The sequence below is a fragment of the Mesoplodon bidens genome (genome assembly GCF_964165515.1).
Source record: "Mesoplodon bidens genome assembly, chromosome: 9".
NCBI classification, from domain to species: Eukaryota; Metazoa; Chordata; class Mammalia; order Artiodactyla; family Ziphiidae; genus Mesoplodon; species Mesoplodon bidens.
The window spans coordinates 23,063,440-23,076,939 of NC_138166.1; the positions used below are offsets into that span (position 1 = coordinate 23,063,440).

A 13,500-nucleotide genomic window follows, 5' to 3' on the forward strand; every position below is an offset into this window, starting at 1 on the left:
AGAGGCCACAACAGTAAGAGGCCTGCGTACTGCAAAAATAAAATAAAATAAAAAATAACCATCTTTGGGGAATGCAATCTTTTTACAGTGCATTCTCAGGAGATAAAGACCTTAAGCATCACACCTTGCAAACTGGAGCTTTTGCCAGTTGGAAAAGACACCTCCAGAAGGATTCTCTTCAACCTCACTGGAAAGGTCCCTATCAGGTGCTGCTAACCAACCCTTGTGCTGCCAAACTCCAAGGAAAATACTTGTGGATTCATATGACACACCTAAAAATAGCACCAAACCCTGACTGGACTTGTACATCATCTGGTGACCTGAAAGTAAAGATTTATCAGAATTGAAGCAGACGACATCTGATGAGACAACTTTCCAAGGGCAATCAGACCAGGCCTGCTACAAGTTTGTAGCTAAACCTTTGACGATGACATAACACTTCAGATGATCTCCAATGTCTATGATCTTGATAACAGATGCACTTCATATAAAGTGCCTGAGAATTCTCCCTCCTACTGCTCCTTGTTCCTTGAATGTGACCTCGATAGGTTTTCCATCTGTGTACTTTCCCTCTGATGTGGGGCACTCTACACCCAGGAAAGATTCTTCCTAACAGTAAGGGATAAAAAGTCACTGCAACTAGAAAAGCTATTCATTAGCAATGCTGTCACAAAAGGATCTTGATCAAAAGGGGTAAATGTAAACAATTAATAAACAGAAACCTCAATTCAATAGAGTCGGGAGACCAGAAGGAGAGCTCTCACAGCCTGTGATGATAGCAGAGCCCAGCAGGAAGAAGAAAGACTCCTCTTCTTTCTGGGAAAGGACTCAGGCAGAAAAACACAATGGACTCTTTACTTTAGCCGTCCCAGTGTTACTGACACAAGCTCATGTGTCCAATGCACAGTGAGTCCAAACAAACCAAAATGTCTGAATTTGGAGCAAAGAAAGGTTTATTGCAGGGCCAAGTAAGGAGAATGGGCATCTCGTACTCAAAAAACCTGACATCCTCGACTTTTCGGAGAGAAGTTTTTACAGGCAAAATTTGGGGTGAGGGCTGCAGGGTGTGTGACTTTCTTCTGATTGGTTGGTGGTGAGGTAACAGGGCGGTGCTCCAGGAACCTTGTGCTCAGCCTAAAGTTACCGTCCTCCACCTGGCTGGGGGCCTTAGCTCCTGCAGAAGAACTCAAAGATGTTGTTATGTATACGCCTTGAGGAGGAACCCACACCCTGCTTTAATCACTGTACTATTGTTTCTTGATTGCTCCTGCTTTGTTTCTGAATTTCCTGATTAGCAATTGTCTGAATCTGCCCTTTGGTATTCAGGACCATATAGGAGGCTAAGGCCTTTTTCCTACGAACAAAAAATTGGGGAAACAGATAGGATTTGTACTTGGGAGGGCCCCATAGGGTCCTGCTTGGTTTCACCAACTTCCTTTTCCCCTCTATGAAACTGTACTCTTTATTTTTAATTTTTTAATTTTATTTTGGCCATGCCACACAGCTTGCAGGATCTTAGTTCCCCAACCAGGGGTTGAACCTGTGCCCTTGGCAGTGAAAGCATGGATGCCTAACCGCTGGACCACCAGGGAATTCCCCAAAGTGTACTCTTTCTTTTTCCTGCTGGGCCTTGCATGTGGCTAGCCATGGTCCTATACCTCAAACTGTAGTTCTCTGCTGATCTTGTAACTGAGGAGGACCCTATGGGGCCTTCTGGGGACAGGCCCCTCCCCCATACCCTCTGCTTTAGTTCCTCTCTGAAGCACCTAGATAATAGTATGGGATGCACATTTCCTGAGTGCTTTTGCAGATGTGAAACACTACCCCCACTCCCCCACCGAATGGAAGAACTATTTGATGATCCTGAGCACAGAGCCCCAGGCCTCCTGGAGCCTAAGGACTGATAAAGTGAACCCCTGTGACACCGTCCTGTAGCTTCACCATCAGCCAGTCAGTCAGAGAATGGTGTACAAGCTGATCATCTACCCTGCGACCCCCCCACCCCCATCTTGGCCTTTAAAAATGCTTTGCCGAAACCCTTCGGGGAGCTCAAGGCTTTTCAGGGAATGAGTCACCTCATCTCCTTGCATGGCCCTGCAATAAACCTTTCTCTGTTCCAGACTCCGACGTTTTAGATTGTTTGGCCTCACTGTGCTTTGGGCACACAAACTTGCGTTAAGGATCGCAAATAAACTCATCTTTGCCATAGAAATAACTGGCAGTCTTACTTGTTTCAGGTCAACAACCCATTAGTGAGGGAACCAGAGGATGACAAAGCTGCTTCAAAGGAGAATGCAGGCAACTGACTATGTATACATAGCCAGTGAAAAAGAGGAGAAAAGGAAACTCTTGGGATGAGATCGATAAATCAGGCAGAAACCTGGTTAACATTCTGAGCTGGCAGAGGTCATTTGCATTTTTACCAGATGAAATCATTTACATCAACACTGGAGGAAAAAATTTGCATCTCTATTACACAACAAAGCTTGTGTTTGGTTTTCTACAAGTTAACTTCTACCCTTAAAAGAGTAATAAAATGCCCTCGTTTAAAATAGTAAGTCAAAGTTACTAAAATCCCAGGCAGTACCCTTGGTGGTCTTGTCTGATAGTGTATTACCATGACAATGAAGGCCACCAAGCATCTTTTCTGCTTGACTTGCAAGTTCTGGTTCCAACAGGTGTGGTCTGGTGGTGCATGTTTTATAGTCATCAGATGAGTACATATGTTGAAGTCTGGAAAGAGTTTGGGACATGCATTAGGTAACATCTATTTCCCTGACCCCTCCCTTCACCTCCAGTCACCCGTAGGTTCATGTCCTTTATTATCCTGTACCCCCTGGTGTGTGCACTCAGCACTTTGCATCCTATTCGTGTAAGTAACTATCTCTCCCTTTAGAAACCAGGCAGAGTTTTCTTGCCCCCCTCTATGTACTGGCTCTCCAGCTCAGGGTCTGGTACAACTTACAAGTTCAATAAATGCTTGTTGAATAACTATAAATGAGATGGAATCTGAGCCATGTTGTGAACAAAACATGGTAGGTACGAGGTAGTGGGGGGAAGAAAGTCAGTTCAGCAGAGGCAAGGACATCGCAAACTTACTAGCAGGAGGGTGGCCTTCAATGTGGGCCAATTGTGCGGGGAGTACAGGCAGGGCCAGCACAGGAGGATGCGGGCGTGAAAGCACCACATCTAAGCGAGAGGTGAGGCGCAGGGATTCTTCCATTCTCCGTCTGCCTCCTCATCCTTTGGCTGTCCTTGCCGTCACACGTCGCGAGGGTGCACCGCCCCACGGTGTGCAGGGATGGAAGGGACAGTGAAGAACCTGGAGGCACACAACGGGTTCATGTATCTCCCTCTGGAACGAGCCTCACTCCGCGGAGACTTCGCTTCTTTTAAAAACCTTACCAGGTCTATTCAGGGTTGACAGGGCGGTCTCCTAGGAGGGAGGAAACAGCTGGCCCCTCCCCTCCCACCCGCCAGCCTCCGCGACTCATCTCCCAGCTCCTGGCGCGCGCACTCCGGCGAGGCTGACCCTGACACCCAGTAGCTGAGCCGGGGACGCGCGAGCCGGGGGCGCGCGAGCCGGGGACGTGCGCGGCGAGGGCTTCGCGGCTCAGTCCGGCTCCCCGCCCGCCAGCCGGCTGGCCCCCTCGTAGAGGACGTGTTGCTGACTCGCGCCTGCGACCAGGAGGACGCGCAGCCATGGGCCGCCTGGCCGGGAGTGCGGCGGCGCTGCTGCTCGGGCTGCTCGTGGAGGTAGGGCCGGGCCGGGCGGGGCTGAGCGGGAGCGGCACCGAGGCGCCCGGGAGACCGTGTGCGGGAGCCCTGAAGGCTGAGGGCCGAGAGCCACGGCCTCACGGACCGGCATGAGCCCCCGTGCGGAAGGCGTCCGCGCCCTGGTGACGGGGTCGTCCCATCACTCCCCGCTCCTCCGACGGCCCTCAGTCCCCCCGCCCCGCGTTACCGACTCTCGCGCGGGGGGAGGACCCGGGAGAACCCTGTGCGTGCTGTGCGCCCGACCCCTCCCCTCCCCCGGGGGCCCGGGGCTGGTGGGGCTGGCGGGCGGGTGGTCCCTGAAGCGGCGCAGGCGCAGAGTCAGGGCGACCAGCGGTTTGGGGCTGGGGAGGGGGCGCCGCCGGGTCGGGGCGCGACCGCGCGGAGACGCGGATGAGGGAGGTGTCTCGGGTCCGCGAGTGAGATGGCGGGACTGAGCAGGAGGAAATGTCCCCGCCGGTGAGGATGAAGCGCAGTCCTCCGAAGCGAGAGAAAACCCCCGAAGAGCCGGGGTGGTGGGTGTGGTCTTTTGGAGCCGAGACAGGGGACTTGTTGAAGCGACGGCGGAGGAATTGCTGGTGACCGCAACCTCGTGGGGACCTCGGCTGCCCCCGGCCGGAAAGTTGCGCCCTCGGATGGCGGCCACCCCCTTCTTGCAAAAGCGGGTTCTTTAAAATGGGGGTTAGTGGGGCCCTAGGGTGCAGTCTGGATTAAGGTTTGTTCTATTCCCTGCTCACTTCCATTATTTTGAATGAAATTTTATTAAATTCATGAAGTCAAAGTAAATGAGTGATGAGGTTCTTACGTTTTCTCTTTTAGGTAGTAAAACTCTGGAAACGACTCCTTGGTTTTCTTCATGTATAAGGAAATCAATGTTACAAAATGTTGGGAGGGAGAGTCTGAGCTCTCCTGAAAAGAAGGTTGATGGAAAAGTTTCTTGCGCCCGGCCCCGCCATAGCAAAGACTTCCTGGTTTTGTTCTTCTGTCTCCCTGGCTGAGTGGTTCATGATTTTGTGGAGTGCCCTCCACTTGCGTCCTTTTTGTTGATTCATAATTTTATGACCTTAGGTATCACATCTCCTGGGTGATCACCAGACAGATAATGGAGAAGTGAATCTGAGACCACTGTTCACATAAAAGCGCATGCATCTGTACCTACACATGCGATCCCCCCACTTTTAAATCAGCACTTGGTGAAATTACCTAGCATTTCGTTGGTTCTGCCTCCTGCAGGTCTTTAGTGTGTGTGATGCTGTGCCCTGTACATAGCCTAGACTGCTTCAAGGACTCAGTTCTTTTCAAAATACTTAAGCCTGGGACACAGCCTCTCAGATCACTCGGAGTGACTGCTCTGAAGGGTTAAGGGAGGAGCCAGGATACAGAGGAGGTTTTTTTTTTTTTAAATATAAAATTATTTATTTATTTTTGGCTGCGCTGGGTCTTCGTTGCTGCCCGTGGGCTTTCTCTAGTTGTGGTGAGCGGGGGCTGCTCTTCGTTGCGGTGCGCGGCTTCTCACTGCAGTGGTTTCTCTTGTTGCGGAGCATGGGTTCTAGGCACACGGGCTTCAGTAGTTATGGTGTGCAGGCTCAGTAGTTGTGGTGCGCGGGCTCAGTAATTGTGGCTCACGGGCTCTAGAGTGCAGGCTCAGTAGTTGTGGCACACGGGCTTAGTAGCTCCGCAGCATGTGGGATCTTCCCGGACCAGGGCTCGAACCTGTGTTCCCTGCGTGGGTAGGGGAATTCTTAACCACTGTGCCACCAGGGAAGCCCCCTATAGAGGAGTTTTTGCCAAACAAGAACAAAAACCAAACAAAAAAACCCCAGGTAGTTGGAACATCAAAAGATTACTATTAAGGAAAACCAGACATCTCAGGTTAATGAATTTAGCGCTTTTCTATGTATGGGAAGTTGCAAGAGTTTGAGCATATTGAAATCATTCCTTTGATATGCACCTCAGCTATCTGGGGCCAGTATCCTGTTTTTCTCCATCCTGAATCCCCTCTGGTTGCACAGTCTGGGAGACTGCAGTGGCTGCTGGCTAGATGGCTGCAACATCCTTTGTTTACTGAAATGGCAAGTGACGTTCTTCAGGAATTTATCATCTTAAGAGAGAGTTCAAATCAGGCCTGACAGGTTCAAATGATATGAAGCAGAACTGTGACAACACTAAATTTTTTTTTTTTTTTTTTTTTCGGTACGTGGGCCTCTCACTGTTGTGGCCTCTGCCGTTGCGGAGCACAGGCTCCGGACGCACAGGCTCAGCAGCCATGGCTCACGGGCCCAGCTGCTCCACGGCAGGTGGGATCTTCCCAGACCGAGGCACGAACCCGTGTCCCTTGCATCAGCAGGCGGACCCTCAACCACTGCGCCACCGGGGAAGCCCATACACTAAAATGTAAAGGAGTAAATTGATGTTTTCACAAAGTCAGATATCTAGATGATTGTTAATTTTTGTTTTCATGGGATGGTGTGGTGTAGCCCACTTTTGCATGCCTGTCCCAAGCACCTGTTTTGTTTGTGGTAGAGAGGTGTCTCTCTGAGGAATTAAGGATAGTTCTTTCTAATGTATCACATGGAATCTTACACGTGCGTTATATATCTGAGATGTTTTCATCTTAAGTGGGTTGCTCTGAATTTCATCTAATATTGGTTGTTATCAGTACGCCTCTGATGCTTTTTTTTTTTTTTCTCTGATGCTTTTGAGGTCCTGAATCACATACCTAAATGTGCTATTTCCGTTGCCGAGCGTGTGAAGAGGCAAAGAGCTCTCTTCAATTTGAGGGCCTAAGACAACTGAGGGAGACGTCTGAAGGCTTCTGACAGCCAGCTGCAACCTGGAATACTTGTCTTTGTTCTGCTTGAGCTGGTTTCACTGTGGCTGTGGTGTAGTTGACCATAAACCACCTGGCAGCCTTTATGCTGCCCCTGGCCCTCTGGCATCCTGTTCCTAGGCAGCACTGCTCAGGGTTGTGTGGGGCGGGAGTGGGGCGGGGCGGTGTGCTCGGGAGAAGTCTTTGACCATGGAGGGTGTCTAAAAGTTGTTTAAGAAGGGCTTTCCTGGGCTTCGCTGGTGGCTCAGTGGTTGAGAGTCTGCCTGCCAATGCAGGGGACACGGGTTCGTGCCCCGGTCCGGGAAGATCCCACGTGCCGCGAGCGGCTGGTCCTGTGAGCCATGGCCGCTGAGCCTGCGCATCCGGAGCCTGTGCTCTGCAGCGGGAGAGGCCACAACAGTGGGAGGCCCAAAAGAAGGGCTTTCCTCCCCTGCCTCACATCCTTCTATAGAAGTTCACTTACCTGTGAGACAGCTAGACTGCGTCTTGGTTTCTCACTCAGCAGACACAGAGTGTTTCCCCTGTGTTCTAAGCACTTTACAAATATTAACTCGTTAATCTTCTTAGCAATTACTTTTAGTCCCATTTTTGTGTCAAATGGGGATGTTAAAGAGCTTCTCCACAGTCTCACTGCTGTGATGTGTGAGGGCTTGAGATGCAAATCCAGGCACGGGGTCTCCGACCACCCCATCCTGTGCTTCAGCCTCTCCCACTGCTGGACACAGAGACATGGAGAGAATCTGTACTCGGTCTGTCCCGAGGCCAGTGGTAGACTTGGACGGGTGTGGTCCCGTGAAAACAGGGAAACCAGCAAAATCCCCTCTAGGAACTCAGCTCCATTTAGGGGACCATATAATTTAGCATCCAAACTATGACACTGGAGAGTGACGCTGGGGACTGTTAACAGTCGTGCCCGCACGGCAGGCATCAGCAGGACTGTCCTGGAAGCCCCGGCGTGTGCTCACCCCAAAGCCCAGACAGAGCTGTAAGTAGGAACAGGCTGGGGGGCAGCATTATCCCTTCCCCAGGGAGGCTTCTGGGGGGCTCATCACTGAAGTGACCTTTCCTTTCTGTTAACCTGGCCTTGCCTGTGAATCGCATGGGAAGCCGGTGTGGACCCTTATTTCATCTTCCCTCCTCCCCAGTCGCTCTGTGCCAGCTGGGTAGATATCCCAGGCACGTGGGCCAGGGGGGCGGCCACAGGATAGGGGGATCCCGTGGCTCTTCTTGGGTCATGAAATTCTCAAGTTGTGTGTTGTCCTCCTGTCCACTGGTCTGTGTGAGGCCCTGTGAACAGTGGCTGCGGGAACAGTGACGGTGCTGAGCCGTCTCCCAGTAGCCCTGGTGAGCTAGTCCGCTAGTGCACTGGGTTGCAGCTGCAGCATAGAAACTGAAGAAGAAAAGCGGTTCCAAGCCTGAGTGTGGCTTAGTAGAACCTGGGGAGTCATTAGGTGCTAAGCGTATGCGCCCCCCGTGGGCTTTTGTCAGAATACGTGGTCTTCTGGATGTTGTCACAGCAGTCTCTTTCTAGAGGTCAGGTTGACACTTCTGTAATATACTGGGCAGTATTTGCTATGCGTTCTGTCCTTACTGAAATGAGCCCCGAAATGTGTAGTGTACTATTTAGTATAAATTCCCCCTGTGCCAGGGTTGGGGGGTCTGCTTTATCCATCCGTGGGGGAAAGAACTCTGTACTAGGTTATTTTATTCAAGAGACCGGCATCAGTATCTTTCTGCCCCTCCCCTGGAACCCAAAGCTGGAAACCTTTAAGTGAGGCCGCCATGTGTTTCAAAGTTATTCTGGCCAAAGAACATCCCTTCTTGGGCTAGAAAAAGGAGTGGTCTTCTCTTCGAGAGAGAGAGGGTTGGAAAGGGAACATTGTCTTTTGAAACTAGGGAAATTCACAGGATTACTGAGTATTTTTCTAAAGTCCTTTGTATTTTGATGCCCAGGAGTCTTGAAATTAGAACCAAGTCATGTTTAAGAGTGTTTTTTGTCTCATGCCGGATGTTTTTTGTACCCTGGAATTGCAATGAGTGTGGCAGCCCTTGGATGCCAATTTTCTGAAATAAACTATTGCCACCTTCCCACTCTTTAGAGTTTTTAGAATCTGAGCAACATGCAATTTGAGTGAAAGAGAAGACTGTGGGGAGTTTGTTATCTATGGAAGCTCCACGGAGGCTGGGTGCTGAGGATGAGGGGTGGCAGTGATACGTGAGCCTGGTGGCGAGGGCTCCACTCTGAACTGGGGGAAACTGGCTCCGGGTGTGTGAGGAGGGCCTGGGGCTCTGGGCCCTGACTTGGGGCCCTCATTGGCCCTTGCTTTCCTGTGGCTTGTGCAAAGCTATAAAGACCAACTAGGGGGCCGTGACTCTAGAAGCACATGGATTAGGCTATTGGCCCCTGGATTATCATTTTCCAGTGACTAAGAAATGACTAAGAAAATTAGTCATTTTCTTAGAACCTACATTTATCCTCTCAGTGAGGCCTCCCATGTCACCCTTTTGATGAGGCCTACCTTGACCACCCTATATAAAATTCCAACCCAATTCTCCTCCCAGCACTCTGGCTCTGACCAATTTTCTCCTTTCTCTGTATCTATTACCTTCAAAACATGATGGAATTTACCTTCCACAATCTACACATTATGGGAGCAAAGGTTTTGATCCATTTTGTTAACTGAAATATCCCCAGCTCCTGGAACAGTGCCTGGCGCACAGTAAGGACTCAGTAAATATTTGAATGAGTAAAAAGAACCCGTGGTAATGACCCTGCGGGAGGGAGCTGACTAGGTCTACAGTAGAAGAGGGGAAGGTAGTTGATTAGCTGTGACTCTGAAGGGGGCCTTGTGTGTTAGGACTTAGAGCTGATCATTATTTGAATACCTCTAGTGATGGAAACTCACTATCTCAAAGCAAGGCATCAACTTTTTGGACAATTTTAGTTGTTAAAGTTTTCTCTTATACTGAGTAGAAATGTCTGCACTGTTTCTACCTGGTTCTAGTTCTGTACTCTTGGGCTTTTCAGAATAAATATGATCACAATGACAGTCCCTCAGTTGAACACAGCTGTGCTGGCCTCCACGCACCCCCTGCTCCCCGCCCCGTGTTCTTCTCCAGACATCATTTCCTTCTGTTATTTCTCACAAGATGTGGTTTTGAATCATCTCACCGTCCTCACAGCTGCCCTCTGAAAACTGCCAAACTGGATGAACAGTGGTCAGGAAATCATCACTGTATGAAAAAAAATGGTCCTAGAAAAAGGCCACTCAAAGTGAATCCACTTAAAACAGGGATCAAAATTTCATAGTTAATAGTGAGGAAAAAGTTGCAGCTTAATTTGGAAAAACAAAGCCCAGATAATAAAAATAAGTTAATTCCATCCCAAGTACCCATTTTTAGAGTTGAATCAATTTGGGCGGGGGAGATTAATTTTTCTGATAAAAGTCTGTGATGCATAATTGCATAGTCTTTACTTGACCTTGAAAGTTAGTGGTATGATCATAGTAAGGGACTTTTCTTTTTGTTCCAGAATCATTTGCTCGAGTAATCAAACCCCGCCCTACGTCCACCTCTAGCTTCTCTTGGTCTTTTTTATTCATATCATTCTGTTTTGGGCATCTGTTGGGTCATTATTAACGGGTACCTGCCAGAGTCTTTTGAATAGACTTCATGTATCTTTGCGAGATCTGCAGGGTCACTTTGCTGCCCATCTGTGTGGTATTTGCGTTGTACTTGCCTGTGATCCTGACACCAGCGGTTGATTATGGAGCTGCTTGTGTTAAGTGGGCTGCGGTGATGGTACACTGTTTTAGAAGGAATGAGTTCAGTGTTGAGTGCATTTTGTCATGCAGCCTTTGACTTGCCTCCCATCTCTTCCCCATTGGGACTTGTTTGAACAATAAGGACACTCTGTTCTGTAGATGTGGTCTCACTGGCGCTGTGTTTGCATTAGGCAGATAAGCCAAGAGATTTACACTGAGTTGGCAGTGACACAAATGTTTTTAACATCTGTTGGTGGTAACCCACAAATCCTCATAACAGTTGTAGAGTGTTGAGTATAATATATAAAACCTAAATTGAGGACTATATATTAATTCTATTTTACATTACTTCCTTCATCTCATCTTCTTAAGCCTGTCAACCTCTGTTTGAATACTATTTTTTAAAATCCAGTACCCTTTATGGTTTTGTGCCATATACAGATTTGATTATCATACCGTTGTCGGCTTTGCCCAATGGAGTAAAAAAAATGTTAAATCGAGCCAAGTCAAAGATGGAGACTTACATCTGGGTTGAAGTAGATAATTAAGATTTTTTAAAATTAATTAATTAATTAATTTTTGGCTGCGTTGGGTCTTTGTTGCTGTGCACAGGCTTTCTCTAGTTGCGGCGAGCAGGGGTTACTCTTCGTTGTGGTGCGCAGGCTTCTCCTTGCGGTGGCTTCTCTTTGTTGTGGAGCACGGCCTCTAGGCGCACGGGCTCAGTAGTTGTGGCACGCAGGTTCAGTAGTTGTGGCGCACGGGCTTAATTGCTCCGGCACGTGGGATCTTCCCGGACAAGGGCTCGACCCTGTGTCCCCTGCATTGGCAGATGGATTCTTAACCACCGTGCCACCAGGAAAGTCCCTGATTGAGATTTTGACTTGGAGAATACTGATGTCCTTAATATTAAAAAGTCAAAATTTAGCTTTAAACGTGCAGTGTTTTGAAGTGTTTGATCATCTGCCCTCTGTGAGGAAAGATCCAACAAGAGTCTAGCAAGATGCTAAATTTGGGAGTTATCTGCACTCATGCTGCAGAGCAGTTGAGAGCCTTATTCAAGGCCATTGTGTTTGGTGAGTAGGACACGGTGACCTTTGCTGGTTGGGGTTAAGGAGTCAGGTGGTCAGCAATACAGGGAGGCAATAAATATGAATATATATATTTTCATGAAGTGTAGCTGCATACTTCAAAGCTCTTGATTAGAGCACAACATCCTCAGACCAGAACAGAGAAGTAGTATCTTATAAATCAGGTTTGAAATTGATCAATTGTATACTTGAGGCACAGAAGACATGTGATGGTAGTTAAGTTTCTTGTTTAGATAGTGTCTTAGTGCATTTGAGCTGTTATAACAAAATACAAAATACTACCTACCAGGTAGTTTATAAACAGCAAAATTTCTGGAGGCTGGGAGGTCAGTCAAGGCACCAGCAAGGTCCAGTTCGGTGAGGGCCCTCTTCCTGGTTCAAAGCTGGCCCCTCTGGCTGTGTCTTCACATGGTGGAAGGGTAAGCAGTCTCTGTATAAAGGCATCTATCCCACTCGGGAGGGCTCCACCCTTGCGATCTGATCACACCCTAAGTGCCCCTACTTCTTTATCCCACCGCATTGGCGTTAGCATTTCAGCGTGAATTTTGAGGGGACATGAACATTCAGACCATAGCAGATGGCAGCATAGCGATGTGTTGTTGAATCTCAGCTCTTTGTGTGTTGGCTGGGAATCTTTTGGGTAAATTACTTAGCCTCTCATTGACTCAACTGAGTCACCTGTAAGAAGAGAAGTGCCCCAGGGTAGAGGGAAGCTCTGGGAAAATCCACCACTTGGAATTTAGCTCTGCACTGTTAGGACCAACAGACTGTGAATGTTGTCAGTTGTTTCTAAGCAAGGTGCCTTGCCCAGGTTCCCTGCCAAAATGGAGAGAGGGCTCCAAAAATACCTTTTTATTAAAAAATTGTGCTTTCTTCCCTTTTTAGTATATCTGTGACTAGATTGAAGAGAAACTTGGTCATTAGTGTCCAAAACAAGGGAAAGGAAGATTGTGATTACTACCCTCTTTGGCTCTTCATTTTTGCTCTGGGTAAAGCAATAAAAGGGTTCAAACTAGTATGCTAGTCCCCTTCGATGCTTTTTGGATGGTGGAGCCGAAGGCAGCATCCACAAAGGTAACACCTTGACTTTTAACTAACTGGGAGTAAAGTTGAGCGAAACGCTTTGCCTCTTTAGCTGGTCTCCGTCTCTTGGTATCTTGTGATTTATGCCCTTGTTGTCCAAAGAATCAAACTATGGCTTCCTGGAGAGAGTGGGGACAGATCTTAAACTCTTATGGGCGGGGGGCAGGGAGTGTGGGAGTTTGCTTGTGAGGGTTTGTGGAAGTTCCTAGTTGTGGTCCTTTGTTTCCTTAGTTGTATAGAAAACAAGGGGATGAGAAGGGGGTGGGTTGTGTGAAGCAAGTCCCACAGCCTCAGGGCATTGTTCTCACACTGCTGCAGGGTCTCCCCACTTGGTTAAAACCTCTGCAACCTCAGCTGCTCTCTACTGACTTCAAGGTACATTCCAAGCGGTTCAGGATTCTTTTTCCGGAACCGTGGCTTCTTTCTATTGTTCTTTTTTACTTATTTCTTGTCACTTTCCTCCTGACCATTTTTCTCTAGCTCAGAGAGTGTCAAACCTTTTGTTTGTATACTCTCTTAAGGAATTTTCAAAAACTATATACCCCTGCACATATTTTTTGAGTTGACATGCAATCTTTTTTTATTACAGATTTTAAATGACTAATGAATTGGATCCAGTGAGATTATTGGATTTGATCTCTTGTGTATTGTGAAAATTAGCTATTTAAAATTGAACTAGAACAGCACTCAGTGTATACAGTGGAATTTAAATATCAGTAGCAATTTGATACTGATTATTGTGGAGGAAGAATGTCACCTGCCACATCAGTAAACAAAGGTTGTTGCGGCCATCAAGCCCTCAGCACTGCAGCCACCCCAGACTGTGCACCCTGAGGGGATTCAGGATAGAAGAAAACAGGTTACTGGCCCTAAGTAGTTAAGATGCTGATCAAAGGAACGATTTCAAAGAGCCCAGACTCTTGCATCTTCCCATACATAGAAAAGTGCTACATTCATTAAC

General features: G+C 48.1%; 1 protein-coding gene across 1 annotated transcript in view; it reads left to right on the plus strand.

The window, feature by feature from the left end:
* Positions 1-3,510: 3,510 nt before the first annotated feature.
* The window catches only part of VOPP1 (VOPP1 WW domain binding protein), a 65,153-nt gene continuing 55,163 nt past the window's right edge, over positions 3,511-13,500 (plus strand). Inside the window, exon 1 of the mRNA XM_081244823.1 lies at positions 3,511-3,756. Within this exon, the coding sequence (XP_081100949.1) occupies positions 3,703-3,756 (54 nt within the window). The 5' untranslated portion in view covers positions 3,511-3,702. The remainder of the gene's footprint in view (positions 3,757-13,500) is intronic.